Here is a 26,112-nt window from a genome sequence, read left to right on the forward strand (position 1 = left end):
TTTCAAGGGAAACCCGCCACCGAGGAAAAATCACTGGGGTCAAACTCCTCCCATCTCCCTCCTGCTGTCCCAGTCACACCACAGCCAGACATAAACTCCCAGGGCCTGATGCTCTGTTGTCCTGCACCTGGGTTGTAAAAACATCACGGCAAAGTGGATGGCCAATGCCAGACTGGGAGCATTTAACGTCCGCTTTGCACAGGTGTAAATGACTGCGCAGGGCGGCAGAGGGTCAGATCCACAGACACTGGTTGTGTTTGCCAGACCCTCCCTCCTGGCAGGGATCTGTGCTCAGGTGTCTTGGGATACAGTGAACCACTGATGGAGACAGACAAGACATTCTCCATCTCTACCTACCACTACAGGGCTGTTCCCTCTGGTCCATTCTCCTGGGCTGGGGTGGCTCAGAATACCCCAAGCAATGGAGGGTTCCCAACACTTTCCTGTGGGGGCAGATCCACTTGTTTGGAGTCTATTTTTGTGACATTCACCTGAACTTTCCCTTGGGTCCATTTCATCTCATCACTTTGCCTCTGCCTTCCCACCACATCGTCTGAGGGGCTGGGAACAGGTGCAGAGGCTGGTACTGGCTGACAATGCAGTTAGCCCATGTGTGGAATAATAGCTGCACGATAGCACTTTTCATCTACAGGTCCCAAAGCAAGTCAGTATCCTGAACCTATTTGAAACTGAGGCACAGGGAGGGGATGTGACCTGCCCACAGTCAGTCAGCAGGCCAGTGGTAGAGCTGGGACAAGAACCCAGGTCACCTGTGCCCCTGTCCAGTGCTCTACCCACTAGACCACAATGCTGCTACCAGGCATTGTGCTCTAGTGCAGTGTGAGGCTGAACCAGCCTGGCGAGAGAGTGTTCCAGACCCCAGCAGGGACCGCCTAGCAGTCAGGCCAAAGACCAATGCTTTATGTGCCTCCCATGCTTTTCATCCAGAGGTCTTATATCATTGACCAAAAGTAAGTATTGTTCCCACTTTTCCAAATGGGGAAACTGAGGCACGGAGCAGTTAAGTGACGTGCTCAAGGTTACCCAGAGAGTCAGTGCCAGAATTCAGGGGCCGGGTGCCCGCTCGCGCAGATCCTCAGCTGGTGCAACTCGGTGCAGCTTCATTGAAGTCAGTAGGGCTACGCTGATTTTTTGCAGGCCCCCCATCACCCTAATGTCTGAGCCCTGCCCGAGACCCATGAGCCAGCCACTAATCCACAGGCCCACTGTGCAAGAAGCTAGAGGTTCATCCCTCCCGGAATTACCAGTGTTATCCTGAAGGATCTTTATTCATCTCATCCCAGCACCCCAACTAAGCTTCCCCCCCGACACACTCATTCCCCCCCAAGATAGCCAGCCGCTGAGCGTTACCAGACGGACAAGACTCCTTAGGATGCTGCTCTGGCCTCAGGCCTTTAAACCCAGCCAGGGCTGGGATGCGGAGGGTCTGCCTTGGGAAGGACAGTTCTCAGGGAGGAGGGAAGATGCATGAGCAAACTGAGGCAGGAACAGGAAGCTGAAGGGGTGGGTTTTAATGGGCTTGGAGATCAGTTGCTGGGGACTCTATATAGAATCATAGAAATGGAAGGGACCTCGGGAGGTCATCTAGTCCAGTCCCCTGCACTCATGGCAGGACTAAGAATTATCTAGACCATCCCTGACAGGTGTTGTCCAATCTGTTCCTAAAAAGCTCCGCTTAACCACAGGAATAAACGGCCTAGGGAGGCAATAATGGGCTGGTATGTAATGAGGGAGACTCACAATCCCACGCACCCATGTTTGTTGCTGCTGGCCGCTAGAGAAGGATGCCATCTGGAAGCGCCATTCGTCTGTTGAGCATAGGGATCTTATGTCCTGTTTTGGCCGGGACAGTCCCTTTTTTTAGCCCTGTCCCGGCCGTCCCAACTTTTTGGGCAAAAGTGAGTGTTTGTCCCATTTGCTCTTGCTGACTTGATCAGTTGGCAAGAGCAAATGGGACAAATGCCACTTCTGTCAAGAAAGAGGGGTGCAAAGGAACATGCAGGGGGCAGAGGGGCAGTGATGCCAGCCCCACATGGCGGGGGGTGGTGGTGGCAGGGCTCGGGTGAGCAGCGACGCCAGCCCCAGCCTTTGGGCTATATGGTCACCCTAGTTGAGTATGAATGTGCCTGTTCCAACAGGGAGTAAGAGGCGTTGGCCGGGACAGTCTAGGCAGCCTTCCCTAACAGGAAAAAGAAAAGGAGGACTTGTGGCACCTTAGAGACTAACCAATTTATTTGAGCATCAGCTTTCGTGAGCTACAGCTCACTTCATCGGATGCTCACGAAAGCTCATGCTCAAATAAATTGGTTAGTCTCTAAGGTGCCACAAGTCCTCCTTTTCTTTTTGCGAATACAGACTAACACGGCTGTTACTCTGTTCCCTAACAGGGGGGATATTGGTACCATCCCATCAGCACAGAGGAACCCCCTTGTGGAACAGGAGCCTGCACTGATTCCTGTCTTGGGGGGACTGACAGCTGCTGAGCAGTCCAAGAGAGGGTGGAGGCTGGGAGAAGATACGGGCAGGCCAGAGACACCAGCAGGGGCTTCCTGGGCAGGGATACGCTGGGCAGGCTGGAGACATTGGTGGGGAAGCCACCAGTAGAGAGACTGGAGGCAATGATGTGACACAGAGCACTCCAGACCACCAGCAGGCACCAGGCCCGTGAGCACAGAGTACATCTGGCTCCTTCCAAAGGTCCCATGGGATTAATCAGCCAGGAAATGGGGCGTTCCCCCTGCCTTCTCACCCCCTGAACAGACTGATCAAGATGAGCTGGGTAGACTGCATTAGACTTCCGTTCCAATAGGGCGGCTCATCAGTGACATGAGTTCGGTAGGTTTCAGCCTCTCTTGCTCTCATAAAACCACTGCACAACTGGAAATGCCTGCTTAGAAGTAACTCCGCACTGTGACAATGGGTGCAGGGGCTACCAGTCAGGGTTCTGGGGTGTTAGTATAGGTGGGGGAACAGGACTGGAATAGCAGGGCTAGGATTGAGGTGCGTGGCAGAGTCGGGGGGGCAGGACTGGAATAGCAGGGCTAGGATTGAGGTGCGTGGCAGAGTCGGGGGGGCAGGACTGGAATAGCAGGGCTAGGATTGAGGTGCGTGGCAGAGTCGGGGGGGCAGGACTGGAATAGCAGGGCTAGGATTGAGGTGCGTGGCAGAGGTGGGGGAACAGGACTGGAATAGCAGGGCTAGGATTGAGGTGTGTGGCAGAGGTGGGGGACCAGGACTGGAATAGCAGGGCTAGGATTGAGGTGCGTGGCAGAGGTGGGGGAACAGGACTGGAATAGCAGGGCTAGGATTGAGGTGCGTGGCAGAGTCGCGGGGGCAGGACTGGAATAGCAGGGCTAGGATTGAGGTGCGTGGCAGAGTCGCGGGGGCAGGACTGGAATAGCAGGGCTAGGATTGAGGTGCGTGGCAGAGTCGCGGGGGCAGGACTGGAATAGCAGGGCTAGGATTGAGGTGCGTGGCAGAGTCGCGGGGGCAGGACTGGAATAGCAGGGCTAGGATTGAGGTGCGTGGCAGAGTCGCGGGGGCAGGACTGGAATAGCAGGGCTAGGATTGAGGTGCGTGGCAGAGTCGCGGGGGCAGGACTGGAATAGCAGGGCTAGGATTGAGGTGCGTGGCAGAGTCGCGGGGGCAGGACTGGAATAGCAGGGCTAGGATTGAGGTGCGTGGCAGAGTCGCGGGGGCAGGACTGGAATAGCAGGGCTAGGATTGAGGTGCGTGGCAGAGTCGCGGGGGCAGGACTGGAATAGCAGGGCTAGGATTGAGGTGCGTGGCAGAGTCGCGGGGGCAGGACTGGAATAGCAGGGCTAGGATTGAGGTGCGTGGCAGAGTCGCGGGGGCAGGACTGGAATAGCAGGGCTAGGATTGAGGTGCCTGGCAGAGTCGCAGGGGCAGGACTGGAGTAGCAGAGGATGGTGCGGGTCAGGCTGAGGCACATGGGCCACGGGAACTGTCTGTGTGTGGGAGCTCGCCTTGCCATTACCTGGTGCTCCTGTCCTCCAAAGCGCCCTTCACCAGCACAAAGTTGACTTTACAGAACCAGCCTGTGTAGCGGAGACTGAAGGGCTGTAACGACCGCTTTGACCCCTCTCTGTTGCAGATCCCTTGGAGTCTCACCGGCCGCTAGCCCACGAGTGCCTGGGGGAAGCCCTGCGGGTCCTCCGGCAGGTCATCAACAAGTACCCACTGCTCAACACCTTGGAGACCTTGACAGCCGCAGGAACCCTAATATCCAGGGTCAAAGGTCAGTCCACAGCACCTGTCTCCTGCTGGGTCATGAGCACAGTGCAGATGCTCGGCAATTCTGCTCACCCTTCACTGCCTCCCTCCCCACTCGCCCCACCCATGCCCAGCAATTGGTGCGGACTCACAGACGCTGACCCTGTTCACAGCCAGCCTGGGCTGGAGGCAGATGGAAGCTGACCCGAAGGAAAGGCTCTTTGGGGCTGGGGTCAGGGCTGCAAGGACTCAGTGGTGAGGCCTCAGCCCAGTCCTTGGTTTGCAGATGTCCTTTGCATCCAAATCACAATCACAATCAGCGCTAGCCTACCCCTTGCTTGCACATGCGGCAGACAAAGGCTGAGGACTGAATGGGCTATGGAGACTGAGCTCCCTTCTGCATCCGGGGGGGGTCCTGCGGGGGTCAGGCACACTGGTGGGGAACAGTGACCAGGAAGCTAGTGTGGCTTCTGCCCAGGGGGGTAGAGACAGTTTTTCAGTCACCAGGGCTGTCGACCCAGCCCCGGCACTAGGGTATCTCTGCCAGAGCAGGCTTGTTCCCTACAGCCTGTTCTCCAGGGCTCGGTGTAGTCCACTTTAAAATGACTCCAGTGAGCAAGCTCTCACAGGGGAGAGGATCCCGCAGTCTGGTTGTTCTCCCTCCCCTCCCCACCAGGAACATTGCTGTGATTTTCAGCCCACGTTCCGCTCGCTTGCTCTCGCCCTAACCCTCTTTATGCCCACGGGTGCAGACCTTCATCGACGGACACAAAAGCCTCTGTGGGTCACTAGCATGAATCGTTCACTGGGCCAAATTCAGCACGTGGCCCCAGTGCAGTCAGTGGAATTACACCAGAGACAAGTATGGCCCTTCGTCTGACACATTGTGCCTGCACCAGGCAGGAGCCAGCTGTCTCAGATCCGCAGGAAGTGTAGCGTGGATTAGCCAAAATCTAGCATTTAATTTCCTGGGATTAGAGAGAGCCCGGCCTGAGGGTGCTGGGTCACAGCTGGGGGAGACCATTCACACCAAAGCTTTTACAAAGCAGCTGCCCTTTCTCCAGACAGGGTGTCAGACAAGCCCAAGTGAATGATGCCAGTGGGAAACCTTCCAACCAACAAACCAGGGCATGGGAGAGGGAGGGCTGCTTTCTGAGCTATAAAACCAGCCCCGGCCTGGCTAACACCCTCAGCCTCACCCTGCCATGACCACATTGCTCTGAGAAACTGACTCGGGGGGAGAGTCTTGTAACATTCATCACTGGGGGTAACACGGACCTAGGGCCAAACCCAGGCCCCGCTGAAATCAGTGGGAACTTGGACCTTGACTCCAGTGGGAGGTTTAGCCCTTTCACTCATATTTTCCCCTTGGACACCACATGGTGAGAGGTGCTCAGGAGTCAGGCCATGATGTGTTTCCTGGAACTCTCAGTTCCGCTTCAGGGCTGGGACGGGGGTGCAATATTTGTGGTGAGTTCTTGTCTGTTGGAAAGCCACCCCTGGCTCCCCTGCCCCGACTGATATCGGGGTCTGGGTTCCCAGCTCTCTTCCACTGGGACAAAATCACTGCTGGTTGGCCATGAAAGCTGTGTGTGCCGGGGGATGTCCTCGAGGCTGGTGCAGGAGAACCACAGTAATTGGAGATGGACAAGACCTACTAGGTCACCAAGTCTATCCCCCTGCAAAGGCAGGAGACGGGCTCTGATTCTCCTTTCCCTTCCACCACTTTCACATCAGTGTAATCCCATTGATTAAAGAGTGACAGGGGATGGATCACTTGATAATTACCTGTTCTGTTCATTCCCTCTGGGGCACCTGGCATTGGCCACTGTTGGAAGACAGGACACTGGGCTCGATGGACCTTTGGTCTGACCCAGTGTGGCTACTCTTATGTTCTCATGCACTCACTCCAGATTTACACCTGTGAAGCCTAAAAGAGGGGATCAGCCATAGGACTCGATTCTCCACTGCCCTGAGTCTTGTGTCATCATTTACACCTAGCCGAAGCGGGTGTGAAATGTCACCAGGTCAGAATTCTCCACTCATGCACGCTGGCCTCTTACCTCATGCCAGTGTAAATGACATCCGCAGGCAGCGGAGAGCCCCATTCCCACAATGAGCCCACGGTACAACGCTGGGCTCTGCGTCTGAACTTTCCCAGAGACTGGGGATGTTTGGATCCAGAGGTTTCGTACAGACCCCGTCCCAATCAATAATAAACACTGGGTACTCAGAGCTCTGAAGAGGCCTGATTGTCCTCTCACTTACATTGGTGTGGATCGAGAGCCACGCTGTTGAACTGAATGAAGTTCCTCATGTAAAGCTGGTAGGAGTGTCCGCTCTCTGGGCCAGTTCTTTGTTCTGCGTTTGTACAGCGACCAGCACACTTGGGTCCTGGTCCGTGACTCGGGCTCCAAGGGCCCTACAGCAACGGAAATAAAACAATAAGAAGTGAGATCAGAATCAGGCTCCCTGCCTACTCAAAGTGTGGGAGAGGGAGATGATCCAAGGCACAGATTGCAGCCTAGGGCCCAGCCCCTATTTTTATTATTATTTTGAAGCCCCCTGGAATGTCGCTGAGGGTTTGGTGCCTAGCTGCCATTTGTGCCTTTCCAAACCTGACAGGTATTGTTCACGCAGCTAAGGCAATGCATGAATCGGCTATTAAACTGATCTCACATGTTGATCTGAGCCAAGGTGATAGGAGAACAGCAAATTTCTTCTTCAGAGGTGGTTAGAAAAGCGTGCCATTGACTAGGGTGGAAATACACGCCCGGGGTTCTGATGAGTGGGACCCCGGGAAAGCAGTTCCCAGCCGCGCTGTTATTCTTGGCGATTTTGTTTGATAGGCCTGATTTTCAAAAATGGCCTGCAGATTTGTGGGCACTATTGTGCCTTCTCAACTAATGTCTGGTGCAAAGGGCTGGTATTTGGGGGCGTCTCTACACAACTGTGGCTGTGATCCAGGAGGATTTCTAAATACTGAACATCAGTACTGGCTCCTCACTGGCGGTGCAAACTTGTGTCTGTAAAACTGGCGGCCAGGCTGAAAACCATAAGCCCAAGCTGGCCTATTTTCCAGCTTGTAGGAGAGAAACCATGTGTTCAGATGACATGAGGGGTACTTAGGGCTGACCCAAAGCCCACTGAGGTCACTGAGAGTCTTTGGATCCAGGCCTTAGACTGTCAGGATTTTGGGGCGGGGGCAGTCTGTTTTACAAGGTGCGCAGTGCCTAGCGCAATGGAGCTCAGATTCGTGACGGGGCCTTCTATGCGTGACGGCAATAAAAATCTTAAACCCGAATCACCATTGGCCAGCGCGGCCACTATCTCCCAGGGTCCCTGACGGCACCACAGGGTTTGTGAGACGTGGTTCTGTCGAGCCTGCCCGTGAAAAGGCTTCCGAGAGCTCAGTGTTACAACAGCAGTGGGGGAAGGGACGGCGGGTTTAACCGCACACAGAGCACAACATTTTGCGTCACTGCCCTCATTTCCTGGACACCAAACAGTAACCACAAGGGACGGGAAGTTCCTCCATAGCAGGGTGGAACGAGATCTGCTGATTGGCTTGCTCAGCGATTGCCTGTCAGGGCCTCAGCATGGGCCGGGCTCAGTGGCACGGCAGTCGTGGCAAGCGCTGATGTGAGGTGTGTTTAAAAATGAGGGTTCCTCTGAGCCATGCAGAGAGTTGACCTTGATGAGCGATGAGGTTGTGAGACAGATTCTGGTCTTTTACCCTGGGAGACTTTAGTTTTGCATCAACGTGGCTGTAATATGCAACCTAATCAGAAGGAACATTTCACACCTACTTTGCACCAGGGGTAGGGCAATGGAGAGCTGAGCCCAGGGTGCAGGGAATACAGAATTGGGCCCATTCTCTTTTTACCATTTCATGTTAAAACCTATAGCGATTCTACACTAGATTCATGCAGGAGCAGACCCAGAATGATTCTGCATCTGACCTATTCAGAATCCCTGGACTTAAACTAGATGAGACTAAAATTCTCCTTTTCTTTGGGATCTGCAGGATTCAGAGCTTGGGGTGACGGCTCACGCTGCCGGGGTGACTCCTCCACCTGGCAGCTCTGCAGCAGTACAAGCTGCTCGCTCACAGTCTGGGATTAGAGGGGTTCTTTAATCAGCCTTTTCCATCTCAAAGCAGAAGGCTCTGAAGCCGTAGGGCAGGAAATGCACATCAGTAACACAGATTCATCTTATCTGTTATGGTGGCCCCGGGGTAGCTGGGAGTGATGGGTTGCAACTGACCTTAGGGGAAATACAGACCAAGTATGAGGAAACTTTTGCTAATGTTGAACAGGGAACAACCTCCCAAGGGAAATGGTTAAAGCCCCGTCACTGGGGAAATTAAAACTGGACTGGACAAAGCCCTGGGGAATATTCCATGAGAACAATCCAGAGCTAACCCTCCCTAGGGTGCTGGACCAGATGAAACCTAGACAAGTCTTTCCCAACTCTAAGAGACATGATTATATGTATTGCAGGGCTTTGCCCCCAGGGTTTCTAGGTCTGTTTCAAAAGCTGCCCTGCTAGTGCCTTAGAAACTTACTGTGGCAATTAGCATAGAGAAGCTGGGTTCATAGAGCCAGACTGTTTTGTTGGTGGCACCTAGGGTACGTCTACTCTGAAAAACACCCCCGCAGCAGCCAGTCTCAGAGCCCGGGTCAACTGTCTTGGGCTCACAGGAGTTGTGCTATGCGGCCAAAGATAGACATTCCTGCTTGGGCTTTTGCCCAGGTTCTGAAATCTGGAGACGGGGGAGGTCTCAGCCCAGGCTCCAGCCTGAGTGGGGATGTCTACACTCCATAGCAGGAGCCTTAGTCCACTGAACTGGGTTCAGAGACTTGCTGCCGCGGGGTTTTTTTTGGAGTGTAGACACGCCCTAGTTACCAAGGACAGAGGTACATGAGAATTGTCTAAGGGGGCAGCCGAGCCTGAGAGCAGAGACTGGATGGGCTGCAAGGCTGCAAGGCTCAGCCCTCTCTCCCTACGTCGGAGCAGGTCTGGGACCACCACCAGTAAATGGCTGCTCAGTAGGTGTCAGTCACAAAAAGGCTTTTGCTTCTCTTTCATTCCCAGGTTTCCACTATGAGTCCAGCAATGAGACGGACAAGCGGGAGTTCGAGAAGGCTCTGGAGACCATCGCAGTCTCCTTCAGTAGCACGTAAGCGAACCTCAGCCATTGGCGGTCTGGAGGACGTGCCCCTCCCCTGCAACCTCGACTGTCCCCCCCCCAGACAGAACATGCCGCTCCGCCCTGTCACTTTGCACGCTCACATCTTGACAAGGGGCAGCTTTTACTGGCAATGGTGAAAGACCAAGTTTTGGGTGTGCAACCCCTCCCCCACTCCCTGCAGCGTCACAAGGTCCCTGGTGGACCCTGGCTGGACGTCCTGGTCTGTTCCTTGTATCATTTACATCCATTATACTCACATTGCTATTGAGACCAGGAGGTCTGGTTCAGACAACCACCTGGGCGGGGCTATTAAGATACCTCTGGTCTCCTCCTGCCACCACTTCACCTTCATCTAAACTGTAGGGGCTAAAACATTTGGGGGCTGATCCAATCCCCACTGACGCGAATAGGAAGAGGAGCTGAATCAGGCCCTGGGGCCTGGCCCCTGGCAGAATCCAGGGACCTGCACTCTGAAGTGATATGGAAGGTCCTACTTGCTGCTCTCCTGTTAATAACTCTAACCGTGCTGACCATCCATGTCCTCCTGCCCCTTCTTCCAGCGTGTCTGAATTCCTCATGGGAGAGGTGGACAGCAGCACCCTGCTCTCGATACCTCCCAGCGACCAGAATCAGGTGAGTGACACAAGTTTCGTTCAAGCACATCTGGGTCAGCCTGCTCCTAAGTGGACCGGAGGCGGGATATCGCTGTGGTTTGCTTTTACTTCTGGCACCCCGCCGTTCAGAAGCCCTGAACAGGCCCTGCTCGGCACAGAGAGAAGCAGCTACACACAGTCTCTGCTCAAGAACAAGTAGAGGCAACCAACCCAGAGCCTGGCTGTCCCAGCTTAGCCTAGAGGGCACTGACAGAACTGTGCAGGGAACATCACACAGGCCTTGTCTGCTTGGCCCTGTACCTACTGCCATTCATGCAGACAAGGAGAGATCAAAAGGGCACAGGGTGCTTAGCTAAAGAGGTGACAGGCCCCTGAGAAGGACTTCAGCTAGGTCACTGGATGATCTTGTAGACCAAAGAGTGGAAGACTGAGAATCAGGGCTCTTGGTGTCTATTCTTGGCTCTGCTGCTGATTTGCTGTGTGACCTTGAGCAGGTCACTTAACCACAGATACTTCCATGTCCCCTGAGGGCCTTCATGTACGACCCCAGGGCTGCACTTGGCAGATCAAAAGAGTTTGCTCCTTTTTCTGGGCCTCAGTGAACATAGAGAACCGCCAGGAGCCCCAGGTTTCTATATCCATCTCCTGGCTTCTGAAAAACCCCCATGGCAGCCTGCTCCCGTCTTCACTCGTTGCACCTACTTCTCACTCTCTAACGAGATCTTTTGCCTCCCCACCCCAACAGTCGATGGAGAACCTCTACGGAGGGATCCCTGGGCAGGGCGCAGACGGCATGCCAGCCGGCATGGAAAAATTTGATTCAGGTGAGTGATGTTTCATCATCTCCAGTGGCTGGGTGCAGAATAAATCCTGCTGAGTGCAGGGAAGTCTGGGCAGCAGGACCAGCGGAGTGGCTCAGAGGACATGACGTTCCCTCTCCATTATCGAGGTTCAGGGAGAAACGTGCAGGTGCAAGTCCCTGGCTTGCAGTGGTGCTGAATGCCAGCGTTCCACAGGATTGCGGGGCGCAAGTGACAAGTACATGAGGCTTCCCTGCAGGTGTATTCTTGCCCCCTGGACCCAGCACCAAAGGCAGCACCAAAGCAGTTAAAACTGCATTCTCCATGCCCACCAGACAGCCGAGGGCACAAAGGGGCTGGTAACAAACACTCGCCATGAAATGTGCAGCTCGTGGCATTTCTCTAAGTCTCGGAGCCAGCAGGTGGTGGGCCAGTTCAGGCAGGCAGCGTTCCTGCAAACCGTCCAGCGGGTGCAATGCCCGTCCAGCCAACGTCTCCTCCGAGACGAGAGAGCCTCATCATTTTCACTACTGCTGCAATAGCACCCAAAGGCCCCAACCGTTCTGTGGGGCGCTGCATGAACACGTAAGAGAGCGTCCCTGCCCCAAAGAGCTTAGAGACCAGACCAGACAACAAAAGTTGGTGTGACAGAGGGAGTGGAGCGAGGCGGGAAAGGGCAGAAGTAATAAGAACCCACTTTTCTATCGGCTGACTACCTGCGCAATTTGCAGGGATCGAGCCAGTTTGCTTATAAATGCTAGAAACGTATCGGTAACCCTTACTATGCCCCCTGCCTAGCCACGATCAGCTGGAAGTTCAATCCCAGCATGGCAGCACAAGTGGACTTTGGAAAGGGGGTTGAAGGAGGGCAGGGTAACGGCTTGACAGGCTCGTTTGGGGAGAGCACTTCACGGGACGGCTCTGGCGAGTGGAAGAAACAGACAAACTGGCGACGGAAGCTGGTGTCATTGGCAGGCAACAGATGTCATGAGACATGAGAGTGGATTAGTAGGGTGTGGCAGGGTCATGAAGGGCTTTAAAGGAAAGCTCAGGAAGTCTGAATCTGATGCCATGGGGGAGGGTGACATGGGGGAAGCCTGCAGTGGCTCAGGAGGTCAGTTCTGCTCCTTGGTTCCAGTTCCCTACCAGTGTGTCTGACCCCCGCAGGATCCCCCCGGATGCCTCTTTGATCCCTGCAGGACTCCTGGAAACCCCAAGACAATTTGGGTGTGTAAGTCAGCGGATGAGAGTGCTTGGCAGTAGCTTAATTGCTTGGCTAATTCTATATCTCCTCCTTCTCTCCCATCTTTCGCCGTGTCCCTCTGTCACAGTCCGTCCGTCTGCAGAAGAGGTGGACATCATGCTCCAGCGGTGTGAGGGCGGCGTGGAAGTTGCTCTCCAGTATGCCAAAAACATCTCCAAGTACATGAAGGACCTCTTCTACTACCTGGAGAAGAGGACCACTCTGGGTGAGTGGCGAGAGGACAGAGTATGCTTCCCAAGATGCTGAATTCCTGAAGGCGGCATCGTAATGGCCACAGTGCTACTCCCAGCTCCCATTCTCGTAGTATTTATTACGGGCTTGAGGTTGAAGGGACCCCTTGATCCAGAAATGGGTTGGGGACCGAGAGAGTCATTTATGGCCTAATGGACCGAGCACAGGCCTGGGAGTCAGGACTTGAATTCCATTCCAGAATTTGCCACTGACTCTGTATGATCTTGGGCAAGTCTCTGCCTCAGTCTGGCCCGCTGTAAAATGATACCTGTCTTCCTGTGTAAAGCACTTTAAGATCTATGGATGAAGTAGATCTATGTGCATGCAAAGAATTACTACCTTGATAGATTTCAGAGTAACAGCCGTGTTAGTCTGTATTCACAAAAAGAAAAGGAGGACTTGTGGCACCTTAGAGACTAACCAATTTATTTGAGCATGAGCTTTCGTTAGCTCACGAATTGGTTAGTCTCTAAGGTGCCACAAGTACTCCTTTTCTTTTTACCTTGATAGAAAAAGGCAAAGGGTTTTTTTTGATTGTGTGTGTGTGTGATGAAACACAAAATCAGCAGGGCAAGGCCTTCTAAGTCCATCTTCACTTCCTTCCTTTCCCTTGCAGAGATGGAATTTGCCAAAGGACTGCAGAAGATGGTGAACAGCTGTAAGCAAACGATCACTCAGGAGGTAGGTCAGAGCTCCGATGTAAGCACACCCCTTGTGTCGGGTTCCTGCATACGTCTGGGCCTTACTTACACCAGAAGCAAGCACTGGAAACCTCCCTGCTCATGAGAGAAACACTGCACTTTCAGAGCCTCACGGGTTCAGCTAAGCCCTTCTAGGGTATAATTTTTCAGAAGCACGCTGCACTGCCTAACTTGGCTCCGACTGCAGTCAAGGGAGCACGGAATTCAAAGGCCAGTGCTAAGCACTTCTGAAAATCTCACCCCTAAATTTCTAGGTATGGCACTTCATTTTTGAGACTCCCTGCTCCCTCGTGGCAAATCCAGGGGCCCAATTCCCTCCCCCCCGGTCCAAGTAACGACCATTCACTTCAACTTGAACCCAGGCTCTGGGTCCCATAACAATAGGACCTGTTTGGGTGAGAGTGAGCTATCTACCAGCCAGGCTAGAAGGAATCCCAGGAGGAAGCGGTTATGGCATAAAGTCATATCGCAGAGTTTTACAGGCACTCTGGTTTGAGAGCTGCTGGGGATGAGGTTACGCACTTCAAGCTCAACAGAACCTCTGACATTTCCCCTTCTTCCCCTTTGCACCGTGCTGACAGTACACAATTCATCTATATGTAAAAGCTAGCTCTGGGCCTTTGCCGGCAGCACACAGACAGTCTGGGCCTCTCACTCTCCTCCACCCCCTGCCCCGGGGCTAGGACCATTTCTCTGCCATGTGCTCGCTGTGGCAGTTGACTCTCTCTGGGGGGTGTTGTAATTTTCCAGCCACACATGCCGTTCCTGTCGATCTACTCGCTGGCTCTGGAGCAGGATATGGAGTACGGCGCCACAGTCGTGCAAACGGCTGCCACCTTGCAGAACCATACCTTCCTGCAGGTAGGAGAGATGCCCACACTCACAGCTGCACGGGATGCTTTGGTGCAAATCGCTGGAGAGATCCCCTGCATTTGTTTTCCCTGTTTGCTGTTTGATCTGCAGGGAACACCTGATGCCCCTGAGTTCCTGGCTTTGAAACAGGAAGTGCCCTCTCCTACTGGAAAGGGCACCTAAGAGTAACCCCTTCCCACTAGGGACTTTGCAGTGGTAGAAGTGCTGTCCTGTCGCTGTCTTTATACCACAGGGTTTCTCTTTCAGGTACAGATCTTCAGAGTTCCCTTTCACTCAACTAAGACAGGGGTTGGGTTTGATATTTACCGGCATCCCCTGTTACTGCTCCAAACTGGAGATGCACCAGAATCATGTATCCAAACTCCTGGGCTTTGGGATGTTTGGATAAAAGGTCTCACAACCATCCCTAAGTTCAGCTAAACCAAACAATTCATTTTCACCATTCTCCAGCTCGGCTTAGGCCTCTTCAGGGTCTGTGTATTGTTCCCGGCATGGACAAAGTTACACGCGTGAGTCACTAGCAGAAAGCTGCTAGGTCCGGTCTGCGTGCCCAGGACAGTAGGGTAATGCATGGTTCTTTCACCGCCAGAGAGCTCCGTTTGCTTATATCAGCCTAAAGTGAAAATGAACAGGACACCATCCACCTAATTTTGAGGTGTTTGTCCACAACACAGAATCGCCCTTAGTTCAGCATCATCAGTGATAACAACTCTTCTATAGCACTTCTCATTTGTAGATCACAAAGCCCCTTACAAAGGAAAGTATGTATCAGCACCCCCACTTTACAGATGGGGAAACTGAGGCACATGACACCCTAATATCACAGAGCAAGCCAGGGATAGAACACACATCTCTTGATGCTGTAGCCCAGTGACTCAGCCTTTGCAACACACAGCAAAGTCTGCTTACTAGAACAGGACCGGGGTAGGCAGGGCAGGCCAGGAATGAGACAAGTGACCTGGCAGAGCTGTGTGGAGCTGCCCGTGCTATGGCGGGTGCTGTCTGGTGCTGGCAAGCCCTTGGGTTTATGAGCACTGCAATCCACTGTAAAGGAAACTGGTGCATTTGGAGGACCCGAGCAGGGCAGAGCATATCTAGGCACAGGTCAAAAAGGCCTCTGAGCTGTTCTGCCCCTGACTCCGCCCCCTACTGGCCTCAACTATAAACCATTCTGTTCCCCCCCCACCCCCCTCCATTCCAGCCACTAGGAATGAGACGCCTTGAACATGAAAAGCGAAGGAAGGAGATTAAGGAACAGTGGCACCGGGCCCAGAGGAAGCTGGTAGGTAACAAATAGCTGCAGCGTGCCATAGGGTTGTGCCGTGATTGTATCCTGGCTGTGACAGCCCCCCCCCCCCATCTTGTCACTCATATTGTCAGATTCTTTGCCCCTCTTCGTGCCGGCATTAGAAACAAGCACGCACGGGACTGGTCTATGATTTGCCTCTTCAGTGAGCCTGATGGACAAGCAATGTGAGAAATGTGCATCCAAGGGACTGTAACACTTCTTCTGCCCCCCCACCCTCCCATCATCCCCACCATCCCAGTGCTCCCAGGGGGCAGGAAAGCAGTTCTCCCATTGAAAGGAGCTTTGCTCTTCCAACCCCCCTGTCAGTTTCACTATAAGAGCCCAGAACTGTTTCCTTATTATTTATCCTGCGGGAGTGCCTGGGGCCCTAGTTCTAGATCTGATCCCTACTGTGCTAGGCGCTGTACATATGCATAACAAAGAGCCAGCCTCTGCCCCAAAGAGTTTACAGTCTAAGTTTCCTCCCCTCCATGCTCATTTCCTAGCCATATGTGTGCAGAGTTGGTTAGTACTCAGCTTCATCCCGTAATTCTGCAGTGGAGAATCTTTCAGGCCAGTGAGGAGAGAACCCTGGGGCTAGGGAGGGGGAGGATAACATTTTCCTTGGACAGACAGACTTTTCCCTAGACCAGTTACCTTGGATCAAGGTCCCAATTTTTTGTCCGGCAGCAAGAGGCTGAGACCAACCTGCGCAAGGCCAAGCAGATATACATGCAGCGCTGTGAAGAACACGAGAAGGCCAAGTATATGACAGTGAAGGCCGAAGAGGAACAGCAGAACACCAGCAGCAACACCACCAACAAGACCCTGGACAAGAAGAGGCGGCTGGAGGAGGAGGCCAGGAATAAGGTGAGGGTCAGGGAGATGCTAGGAGAACATCACTGTTTGGGATGTTGAGTGGGCAGGGAGCCCTCTCCACACCATCGGAGCCTTTCGTGTCCCAAACGCTGTACATCTCCAAACCATCCTTTCAGCCGGAAGCACATCCCAGACTCCCAGTGTTTCTGCTCCGTACCTGACCAGAGGGACTGGTGCTGAATCACTCACTAGCAGGGCCTCTGGTAGACCCCAACCCCCTGCACCCGCCCAGGACCACCTGGGTCTCTCACCAGGCTGAACAGCAGGGCCACTGAACCAATCCGCTATCACCTTCCAATGGTAACGAGGTGTTTTAGTTCACTGGCTCCAATTTTGCTGGGAATTCGCTGCCCCTGACAGCCACTGAAATTAGTTCGGCGGGACTTGACATGGATGCTGTATCCAGTTCTGGTGTCCACAATTCCAGAAGGATGTTGATAAATTGGAGAGGGTTCAGAGAAGGGTTGTGAGATTGATTAAAGGATTAGAAAACCTGCCTTATAGAGACATACTCCAGGAGCTCAGTCTATTTAGCTTAACAAAGCGAAGGTTAAGGGGTGATTTGGTTACAGTCGACATATACCTACATGGGGAACAAATATTTTGTAAGGGGCTCTTCAATCTAGCAGAGAAGGAATAACATCATTCAATGGCTGGAAGTTGAAGCTAGACAAATTCAGACTGCAGATAAGGGGTAAATTTTTAACAGTGAGGATAATTAAGCATTGGAACAACTTACCAAGGGTTGTGATGGATTCTCCATCACTGAGAATTTTTAAATCAAGACAGAATGTTTTTCTAAAAGATCTGCTCTAGGGATTATCTTGGGGGGAAAGCTATGACTTGGTGTTACACAGGAAATCAGCCTAGATGATCACAATGGTCTGGCTTTGGAACCCATGAATCCTAGCAGACAAGTGTCTGCATTGAAAGAACTTCCCCAGCTGGTCTTGTTGGCAGCTGTCCCAGCATAGAAACCAAGGATGAGTGCAGGAGTGCCTGGGGAACAGCCGGGGGTGCTTGCCCCAGCATTGCCCTGGCTGCTGCACTTGGTATGTGACTCAAGGACTTCATTCTCCAGGGCAGTCAGTGCTAAATGCTCATCGGAACTGCCTGGGCAGGAGGGACTGTAGGGTAAGTGCCACCCAAGGGGCAAAGGAGGGTTTGTCTTCCTTCCCTGCCCTCCCGCCGCTGGGCAGTTAGCACCTCACACTTTCTCGGGTGCTTTCAGGCAGAGGAGTCGATGGCCACATACCGGACCTGCATCGCAGATGCCAACACACAGAAGCAGGAGCTGGAGGACACCAAGGTGAACGTCCTGCGGCAGATCCACGAGGTGATCAAGCAGAGCGACCAGGTCATGAAATCGGTGAGTAGGGCTCGCTCGCTTGAGGCAGCCGCCTGAGCGGTAGGACCGTACTCAGCCTCTTCTGCACACATTGCTGTGAGAAGCCCAGATCTCGCTGTGTTATGCCAAAAGCACCTACGCTCCCCCTTGGGCTGGCTGCTCCTCTCTCTGTAGAAGAGAGGGTGAGGAGGAGCAGACCTGAGATAAAGTTCTTTCCAATCCCGCTGCCAAGACTTAAAGCTAGAGGTAACTCAGGGACCTCTGCCTAGCACAGTGTCCCAGGGTCCCGGCGGCATGTCTTACACGGAACTCTGACTCTCTGGCACTAGCATGCGGAGTCTCAAAGGGCTGCTTCCGCGTGGTTTGTGCGGGGTCACACATACCCCTGCACCCCGCTCTGAGTCTCTCTCTCCATTTCAGGCTACAATCTCCTTCTACCAGATCATGCACATACAGACAGCGCCCCAGCCCGTCCACTTCCAGACCTTGTGCGAGAGCAGCAAGCTGTATGACCCCGGACAGCAGTACGCCTCCCACGTCAAGCAGATGCAGCGGGGAGACGAACCCGAGACCCAGTACGACTTTGAACCCTACGTGTCGCAGAACGCCTGGTAGGGAGGGCCCCCTTTCACTCTGCTGCCTGTGACCCTCCCTCTTGGAGAGGGGCTATGAGCTACTCTCAATGCCAGTGCTCCTGCATCATGCCGTACAGCGCTTCCTGCTGGGAGAGGCTAGCCTGGGACAATCTGGGAGTCCCCCACACAGCTAGCACTCCTGCCCTGCTTCCTTCAGCATCTCCTGCTGGGACAGGCTAGAGAGGATTGCAGAGCTCCCAATAGCCAGGGCTTCCCTGCTCCCCGCAGCAGCGTCACCTGCTGGAGTGTCCCACCCCCTCCCCAAAGGTGCGGTGCGGGCTGGCAAGGAAGGTGCTGACTGGTGAGGCAGGCTGTTGGATACGTAGGATACCAGGGTGGTGCGGTCCCAGAGTGGGTGACTGCAGCGGCAGGCGAGTTGTCGCTGAACATCCCCTTCCTCTCCACCCAATTGAATGATCCCTTTCACCTTCCTTCTGGCCATCAGGTCCCCCTGCATCCGGCCACGGAAAGGCAGCTTTAATGCCAGTGACTTCAGTTGTGCCGACGGGGCTGCACCCTCCAAGGACGGAGGCGTCTCGGAGGGAGGGGCAGCGGCGAGGGAGCAGCAAAGTGGGACCGTGAACGTGGAACGGAGAGGTGAGCTCCTGGAGAGCAGTGCCTGGGGGTGCAGGTCAGACACCGTGTCCTCTGATGAAGAGCTGCCCCCCCCACTTTATTCTCTAGCAATATGGTCTGGGGCAGAGTGAGTTCTTCCGTCTGCAGAGAACAATTCCTCTGTGAGAGCCCATCCGCGTGTGGGGCAGAGGAATGGAATCAGGGATCCAAAGTGAACATCATTTACTAAGCAGACCCTTGGTCCATCCAGCCTGGTATCCCTCCAGCTACCCCTCCCAAACAGACCCCTGGTCCACCGCCTCTAGGGTCTCCATCAGCCCCTGCCAACCATCTAGTCCCATAACCTGTCTCCAACTGCAGCCCATGCCGGATGCATTAGAGAAAGGGCTCTGGATGCACATGATTCTTTCGATACTATTAGGTGGCAATTGTTCTTCCTGACCCCAACCACTCATAAACTGGTGCCCTGAAGCACCGAGAGCACTCGTGCTTCTATCTTTGCCAGCATACTTGGCTAAGTCCTTTAAGGTTTAAGAATTGTATTAAGATGATGTTAAAATAAAAAGAAAATGGTACAGAGTTTAAGCGTAGAAGTTTCTGGTTATCAGGGAACAACGTACAGATTATCAAGCGGTGCGAAGTTTGGTTTAGGATCGGATGGCATAAAGAATACATATACTAAATACAATGGCAGCTACAGCTTCTTATCAGGCCGGGGAGATCAAAGCCATTGAGGGTGTTTAACAAAGAGACTTTTGCTGTCCTTCAGATCCCTCCTCACTATAATTTTCCCTCCCTGTCCTACTATAGGGCCCTGTAAATGGTGCGCTACTGCCCCACAGTGCTGCCTAGTGGTCAGGTGCTTGTTTCCGGCTCTCCCCTCCTGCCCTGGGGGGAGTGAGGGCTGGGCCTTTGAATAATCAGGGTCCTTCCCGTAGGCCTCTCGGAGATGCTGTCTGCTAGATACGGGTAGGAGAGCCCGGGCTCATCCTTTCCACCGATTTCCAGTCCAGGGCTCAACGATGGGTGGCTACACTAGGCCTTCCCTGGACCTCTTCCTACCCCAGCCCCTGCTGACTACACCAGCAGTCAGAGTCTCTGTCCTGTACCCCCAGTCACTGCTCTCTATTGCAGGTTCTCCTCTGGTCGGTGTAATGAGGCCTCCAGAAAGGTGCCCTGGGGCAATACTTCAACTCTCAGAGCCGCCATCTGCCCCCCTCCATTGCCGGCCCCCTTCAGAGCTGCTCTTCTCCCCTTTTGAAGCCATGCCTTGCACGAGTGGCGTGCCTGGCTGGGGCAGCCTGGGCCCAGAGCAACGCCTTAACTCCTTGCTCTCCAGTGTGGGGTTTGCTAACCCCATCCCAGGCCCAATCCTGCTAGGTGCTGATTGCTCTCAATTGCCATAATGCTGATGGAAGATGAAGGGGCTCATTATTCTCTAATTTCCTACCCAGATGAGCCTCCTCTCAGAGTCCATCCATGCTGATGCTGCTTCTAATGCCCATTGCTTGGAAGTGGGTCCACTGCAGATTCCCCTCTCCCTGCACCCTGGTGCTGAGACTGCCCTCTTGCCCTCTGCAACACTCACCCCTGGTCCCAACGCGCCTGCAAGCAAGAAACGGAGCAGGGGCAGTTGGATTTTCTGCAGCCTGAGAGCCCACCAGTGTCAAGGCTGTTCTAAATTAAACTATGTTGCTCACATGGACCCAGCAAGCAGCAGCTCACGTGTCAAGTGGTTCTTTCTGCAGGTGGGAGAGGACACCAGGTCCATAAGTCTTGGCCAACGTCCATCATTGAAACAGAGGGCAGCCTGGATTCAGCCTCAGGTAGAGTAACCTGGCCCATGGGGAGCAGTGTAATACAGGGCTGGCTGCTTCTTTCTCCTGTGCTACTCCAGTCTACATCTCCTAATGGGACCAGTCTGGGGGCAGAGCATGAGAGCTAAGATGAGATTTGTGTCTTAATTTTTCTAGTTTAAAATAAGTCTATATACTGCAGATTACTACTTTGGTCCCAGCCTCTGACGGTAGATGGCTCAGTAGAATGACAAGAGAACTGGAATGTCACCGCTACGTCAGTTCCTCCCAGCAGGAGGCACTGTACGGGACAGGCTGGGAGTGCTAGCTCTGGGGAAAATTCACGGCTACTCTGGAGCCATTGTCTCCTAGTAGGCGCGGGACTTGGCTGTGGGCCACACACACATTCATAAGAGAAACTGTTTAGCCTCTAATCGTGCTCCGTATTGTGGGTTGTGTTTTGGTAGGTACATTTAGCCAGAAGTTCCAGCGGATGTCTTCCAATGGCACCATGTCCTCTAATGAAGAGCTGGATGAGAAGGATGAGAATGCGGCTTCATTTGAACAGAGTACGTGATGGGGAAGGGTTCCACCATTCCTGTGGCTCAGTACCCAGGCACCTTGACAACATTAAGCAGATAGTGACTTACCTTGACTAAAAGATTGACCGAGGACAAGATTAAGATGGTGTTTGCTTCAACGGGCCAAATTCATCCCTGGGGTAACTTTGCTGAATTCAGCAAAGTTATCTTGGAATGAGTTGGTTCAGATGCCGGAACTGCCATAATCTGAATGCTACTGACCGAGGCAAAAACGAGGGGCCAGGTTCTAATCCCCATGACACTGGAGCAATTATGGAATAACTGGAGTCCAGGGAGCGCCATTAGTCTAACTGACAGCAGATTGGGGCTGACATTGTCCCACGAGAAACTGTAAACCTTGATATTCCCCAAAAAATGAGATTGAGAGCTGAATTTTACCACATATCCCCAGTATGTGGAAATCTCTCCACCACTGCCATGGATTTCTTAGCACTTTAACTAACATTCTGAAGGTGACTAGAAGAGTTCCATTTGGCAGGGAGGAAATCAACTATTACTGACTATTGAGCCAGTCAGGTCACTGAGATTTGCATATGCAATCTGATTGGTTAACTTAATACTAGACCTGTCACTACTGTAGACCTTGGAAGGAAAATAACGGAAACACATTGATTTGTCGCATGACTACTTTCAGCCAATCACTGAGCTAGGATTTCCTTGTATGTAACAATCGAAGTCACTTGGACTCTTCGTACATTTGCTAGAGTCTTCCAGTTGATAGGGAAAGAAGTTGACTGGTAGCTGGTGACTAAGTGCTTGCTGTCATGGTGCTTTCAGAACTGTGATCTGGGCTGTGTCTGACCAAGGCTTGCTGCACGTTTTCCAGACTCTCTAACTCAGCGCTGGGGGCTTTGGATCTCTATGGCTGGTTATCTCACACAAAAACAGGAAAAGGAAGAAACGTTCCCCAAAAATGTCAGCTCCAAGCAAGTTATGTGAGGATTGAATTCAGCTTGGCAGGGGAAGGGGCTGCTGGCGGAAAGTCTCCCATGGCCCCCGCATTATGTGCTTTCGTATTACTTCTGGAGACTTTGGCCAAGCTTCCCTAGAGATTAGCTCGCAGTCTGTGCTGCTGGGCGTTAAATCAGTGGAGGATCAGCTAGAAACCAAACTGGCAGTGTTTTCTTCTCATCTCCGAAAACAGGAGAGCACAGAAGAGATGGGTGAGGACTGCCTAGACAGCGCATGGTGACACCACAGTTCTCCATATGTCTCCAGGGCCATGAAATCCCTATGGATGATCATGGGCTTAGAAAGAAGGTGGGAACAGGTTTATTTGACCCAGGTTACTTAGAGGAGTTGACTCTAAAGCTTAGGCTGTAGGATATCTGAGACGTGACTGGAGTATGGACATGGCCAGTTGATTGACTGGTCTGTTGGAAGTGCTCCTGGGCTCCGATATCCTCTATGCCAGCTCCTCTGAGTCACATGGATTTTGGATGGATTTATTCTTGGTTTGCCTCTAGGCATCAATGGGATAGCCCCTGAAATGACGGCTCCGACGGGCCCATTCCGAAACGTGGGTTTATCCAAGGCTGCCCAGACCCATCGGCTGAGAAAACTTCGCACCCCTTCGAAATGCCGGGAATGCAACAGCTACGTTTACTTCCAGGGAGCGGAGTGCGAGGAGGTAGGGAGAGACGGGAAGCAGGCCTGGGGGAAGGGAGGGGTAGATGAAGTAGAAGCCTGGAGAGGTACCCAGCAGCACTGATGTGAACTGGGAACCAAGTGAGCTCAGCTGAACCTGCAGGTGTTTTGGGTGACAGCATCTAACTTCTCACATATCTTTGTTCCACGAGAGTCTCAGCTGCTGGACTGTCTTTCTGCAGCTTCATATAAGGGTGGGAGCAAATATGCACCTGCAACGTAAGTCCTGTTATGCATAGGCACCAACTTCTCCTGGCGCCGGTGGGTGCTCGACCCCCACCGCCCGCCGCTTCCTGTCCCTGCCCTGCCCCCCATTCCAACCCCTTCCCCAAAGTCTCCACCCCAACTCTGCCCCTATTGGACTCCTTCCCCAAATCCCTGCCCCGGCCCCACCTCCTCCCCTGAGTGTTCCAACTTCCCACTCCTCCCGCCTCCCTCCCACAGCTTGTTATGCCGCAAAACAGCTGTTTTGTGGCGGGAAGCACTGGGAGGAGAAGCGGGGATGTGGCATGCTCAGGGGAGGAGGCGGAGGTGAGCTGGGATGGGGAGCTTGGTTGCCGGTGGGTGCAGAGCACCCACCAATTTTTCCCTGTGTGTGCTCCAGCCCCGGAGCACCCATGGAGTTGGCACCAATGCTGGTATGCTGAGACACACTGGTGGATCACACACCTCTTTGAGATTGGATGTGAACACACTCTTCAATTAACATAACTGGCAGGAGGAGTTAATCAGCAGTGTCCTCCCTTCTCCCCATCCCTCAGACAAAAGGGGGTTGTGAACCCACCGGAGAGCTTGGACTGAGTGGGCAGAGAGATTTAGCTGAGTGTCTGTGTTTGGTGTGTGTGCTTGGGGGGCGGGGGGGAGAAGGCAGGACACACAAAACAGGGAGAGAGGCAGAGGCAAACAGCAAGAAAGCCATGCAGTTGCCTGGGAGCATAAAGTGACCATGGGAAAAGCTAGAGCTGGAGCTTTTGGGTCTGGTGTTGGCCAAAGAGGCTTAGGGCTGCAAGCTGAGAATCTGTCCTTTTGTTCACGGTGCCGCCTGCACTCGGAGAAGCAGGACTTTGCACACTCCTTGTCATTAAACAAGATGGCATCAGTTTCTGCTTCCAACTGGAACACCCCCAGGGCCCTGACCTTTGACGAGCCACTCAGGTCAAAAAGGGGGTACAATCCCTTAAATCTCTGACCCCGATGTACTGATGTACAAGAGGCCTTAACTGCAGGTGCAAGATGAATCTGCAAAAACGGAGGCCCAGGGACAGCCCAGTTGGAAATCTCTCTCTCAGTGTGTTCCATAGGGCAGCTGCTTCCTTGGCCTGCTGCTCGGTGGGCTGGGGAAGTCCCTGCCTATCTCCTCTCCCTTTGCGTTTGGAAGAGATCGTTTTCTTTGTTTTTTGGGACATGTTCAGGCTACGGAATGGCTTCGGGTCCATCCCAACAGACAGGCAATCTCCCACCCACCCGGCTGTTGGAGCGCTGCTCCTCTCAGCACAGCTCTTACGCACTTCTTCTGGCATGCAGTGAATCTGCTCTGATTGGCACTCTGATGTCTCCCAGGCAGGAGACATGGTACAATACGGTAGCTGCCCCTGTGAGTTGAAGCTTTATTCACCATAGAGCTCTTTCTCTCTCTCTGTCTCTCCCACCAACCATCTTCCTGTCGGTTCCAGTGCTATTTAGCCTGCCACAAAAAATGTCTGGAGACCCTGGCCATCCAGTGCGGCCACAAGAAACTCCAAGGGAAGCTGCAGCTCTTTGGCCGGGATTTCACACAGACATCCCAGAACAGCTCGGACGGCATCCCCTTCATTATCAAGAAGTGCATCTGTGAGATCGAGAAGCGGGCTCTGAAAACCAAGGTGAGGCACCCTCTTTCTGACCTCCGCCCCAATCGTGCCAGGCTCCCTGCAGTGGCTGACTGCCCTTGTAATCCGGACAAGGAATGGCTCGTTTGCTCATGAGCTCCAGCTCCTTTCCCAGGGCCTGTATCCCGCCGTGAAAACATCAGACTGCTTCTAGAGAGGTCTAGAGAGCTGGGAGCCAGGAACTAGAGTCAGTAGCAGAGCCAAGATTATCTGTAACCTTGGGTAAGACACCTCCTGGTTCACAGATGGGGAAACTGAGGCATCAAATAGCAGCACTTGGGTTTAACAGCTGTTATATAACTAACTACGAATAACATAAGATCAGTCATACTGGGTCACACCAGTGGTCCACCTAGCCGAGTGTCCTGTCTTCTGACAGTGGCCAATGCCAGGTGCTTTAGAGGGAATGAGCAAAACAGGCAATCATTGAATGATCCATCTCCTGTCGTCCACTCCCAGCTTCTGGCAGTCAGAGGCTAGGGCCACCCAGAACGTGGCGGCAGCGTCCCAGGCTCATCAATAGCTATTAGCCAAGATGGACAATCCTCCATGAACTTACCTAATTCTTTTTTAAATCCCATTATACTTTTGGCCTTCACAACATCCCCTGGCAATGAGTTCCACAGGTTGCCTGTGCGTTGGGTGACGAAGTACTTCCTTTCGTTTGTTTTAAACCTGCTGCCTATTAATTTCATTGGGTGACCCTTGGTTCATGTATTATACAAAGGGGTAAATAATACTTCCTTATTCACTTTCTCCAAACCATTCATGATTTCACAGACCTCTACCCTACCCCCCACCCCAAGTCATCTCCTTTCCAAGATGAACAGTCCCAGTCTTTTGATTTGTTGTTTCTAACCACAGAACCAGGCATGGGGCGATGGGCCCACTGTGCTGGGTGAGCTCGTGGTGAAACACCCCTCCTGGTCTCCTTTCAACCTCATGCCCTCCTTTGCAGGGCATCTATCGAGTCAATGGCGTGAAGACACGCGTGGAGAAGCTTTGCCAGGCATTTGAGAATGGGAAGGAGCTGGTGGAGCTGTCCCAAGCCTCCCCTCACGATATCAGCAACGTCCTGAAGCTCTACCTGCGACAGGTAACAAGTTCCTGACCCTCCAGGATCGTCTCTGCACTGCATGAGGTGGAGAATCGCCAAAGAAAGACTTTTTGGGGATCATACCCAGCCCCACTGGGTCACCTCTGGCAGAAGGAGTTCAGCCACAAACTAGAGTTAAACTCTGTATGCTGGCTGGTCCATGCCAATGGTAGAGACCTAAGGTATTGAAATCATATATCCAAATTCAAAGCAGGCCAGTAGGAACCTAAAGCAGCATTGCCAACTTTGGGGATTTTATCCTGCTCTTTGGTGTTTTTTTCTTAAAGTCCCAACTCCTGAAAGAAAGGACTTCCCCCAAAATCTCATCTAAAGCAAAAGCAAGTTTGTAGCCCTTTGTGAACTCAATGACTCTGAAACCAAAAGGCAAGTACAACCCCCCCAAATCTCTTAGTTGCTAAACAAACAAAACACTCCTGCTTTATTTT

At 53.0% G+C, this 26,112-nt stretch overlaps 1 protein-coding gene across 1 annotated transcript in view; it reads left to right on the plus strand.

The window, feature by feature from the left end:
* The window catches only part of ARHGAP45 (Rho GTPase activating protein 45), a 45,507-nt gene that overhangs the window by 11,265 nt on the left and 8,130 nt on the right, over nt 1–26,112 (plus strand). The window contains exons 3-19 of the mRNA XM_084614371.1: nt 4,136–4,279; nt 9,352–9,436; nt 10,009–10,081; nt 10,808–10,886; nt 12,194–12,331; nt 12,974–13,038; nt 13,809–13,919; nt 15,133–15,213; nt 15,910–16,089; nt 17,330–17,467; nt 17,867–18,057; nt 18,527–18,678; nt 20,406–20,483; nt 20,921–21,022; nt 22,522–22,685; nt 24,376–24,564; nt 25,529–25,666. Coding sequence (XP_084470497.1) covers nt 4,136–4,279; nt 9,352–9,436; nt 10,009–10,081; nt 10,808–10,886; nt 12,194–12,331; nt 12,974–13,038; nt 13,809–13,919; nt 15,133–15,213; nt 15,910–16,089; nt 17,330–17,467; nt 17,867–18,057; nt 18,527–18,678; nt 20,406–20,483; nt 20,921–21,022; nt 22,522–22,685; nt 24,376–24,564; nt 25,529–25,666 — 2,108 coding nt within the window. The remainder of the gene's footprint in view (nt 1–4,135; nt 4,280–9,351; nt 9,437–10,008; nt 10,082–10,807; nt 10,887–12,193; nt 12,332–12,973; nt 13,039–13,808; nt 13,920–15,132; nt 15,214–15,909; nt 16,090–17,329; nt 17,468–17,866; nt 18,058–18,526; nt 18,679–20,405; nt 20,484–20,920; nt 21,023–22,521; nt 22,686–24,375; nt 24,565–25,528; nt 25,667–26,112) is intronic.

This window comes from Lepidochelys olivacea (assembly GCF_965140295.1).
Source record: "Lepidochelys olivacea isolate rLepOli2 genome assembly, chromosome: 25".
Classification (NCBI taxonomy): Eukaryota; Metazoa; Chordata; order Testudines; family Cheloniidae; genus Lepidochelys; species Lepidochelys olivacea.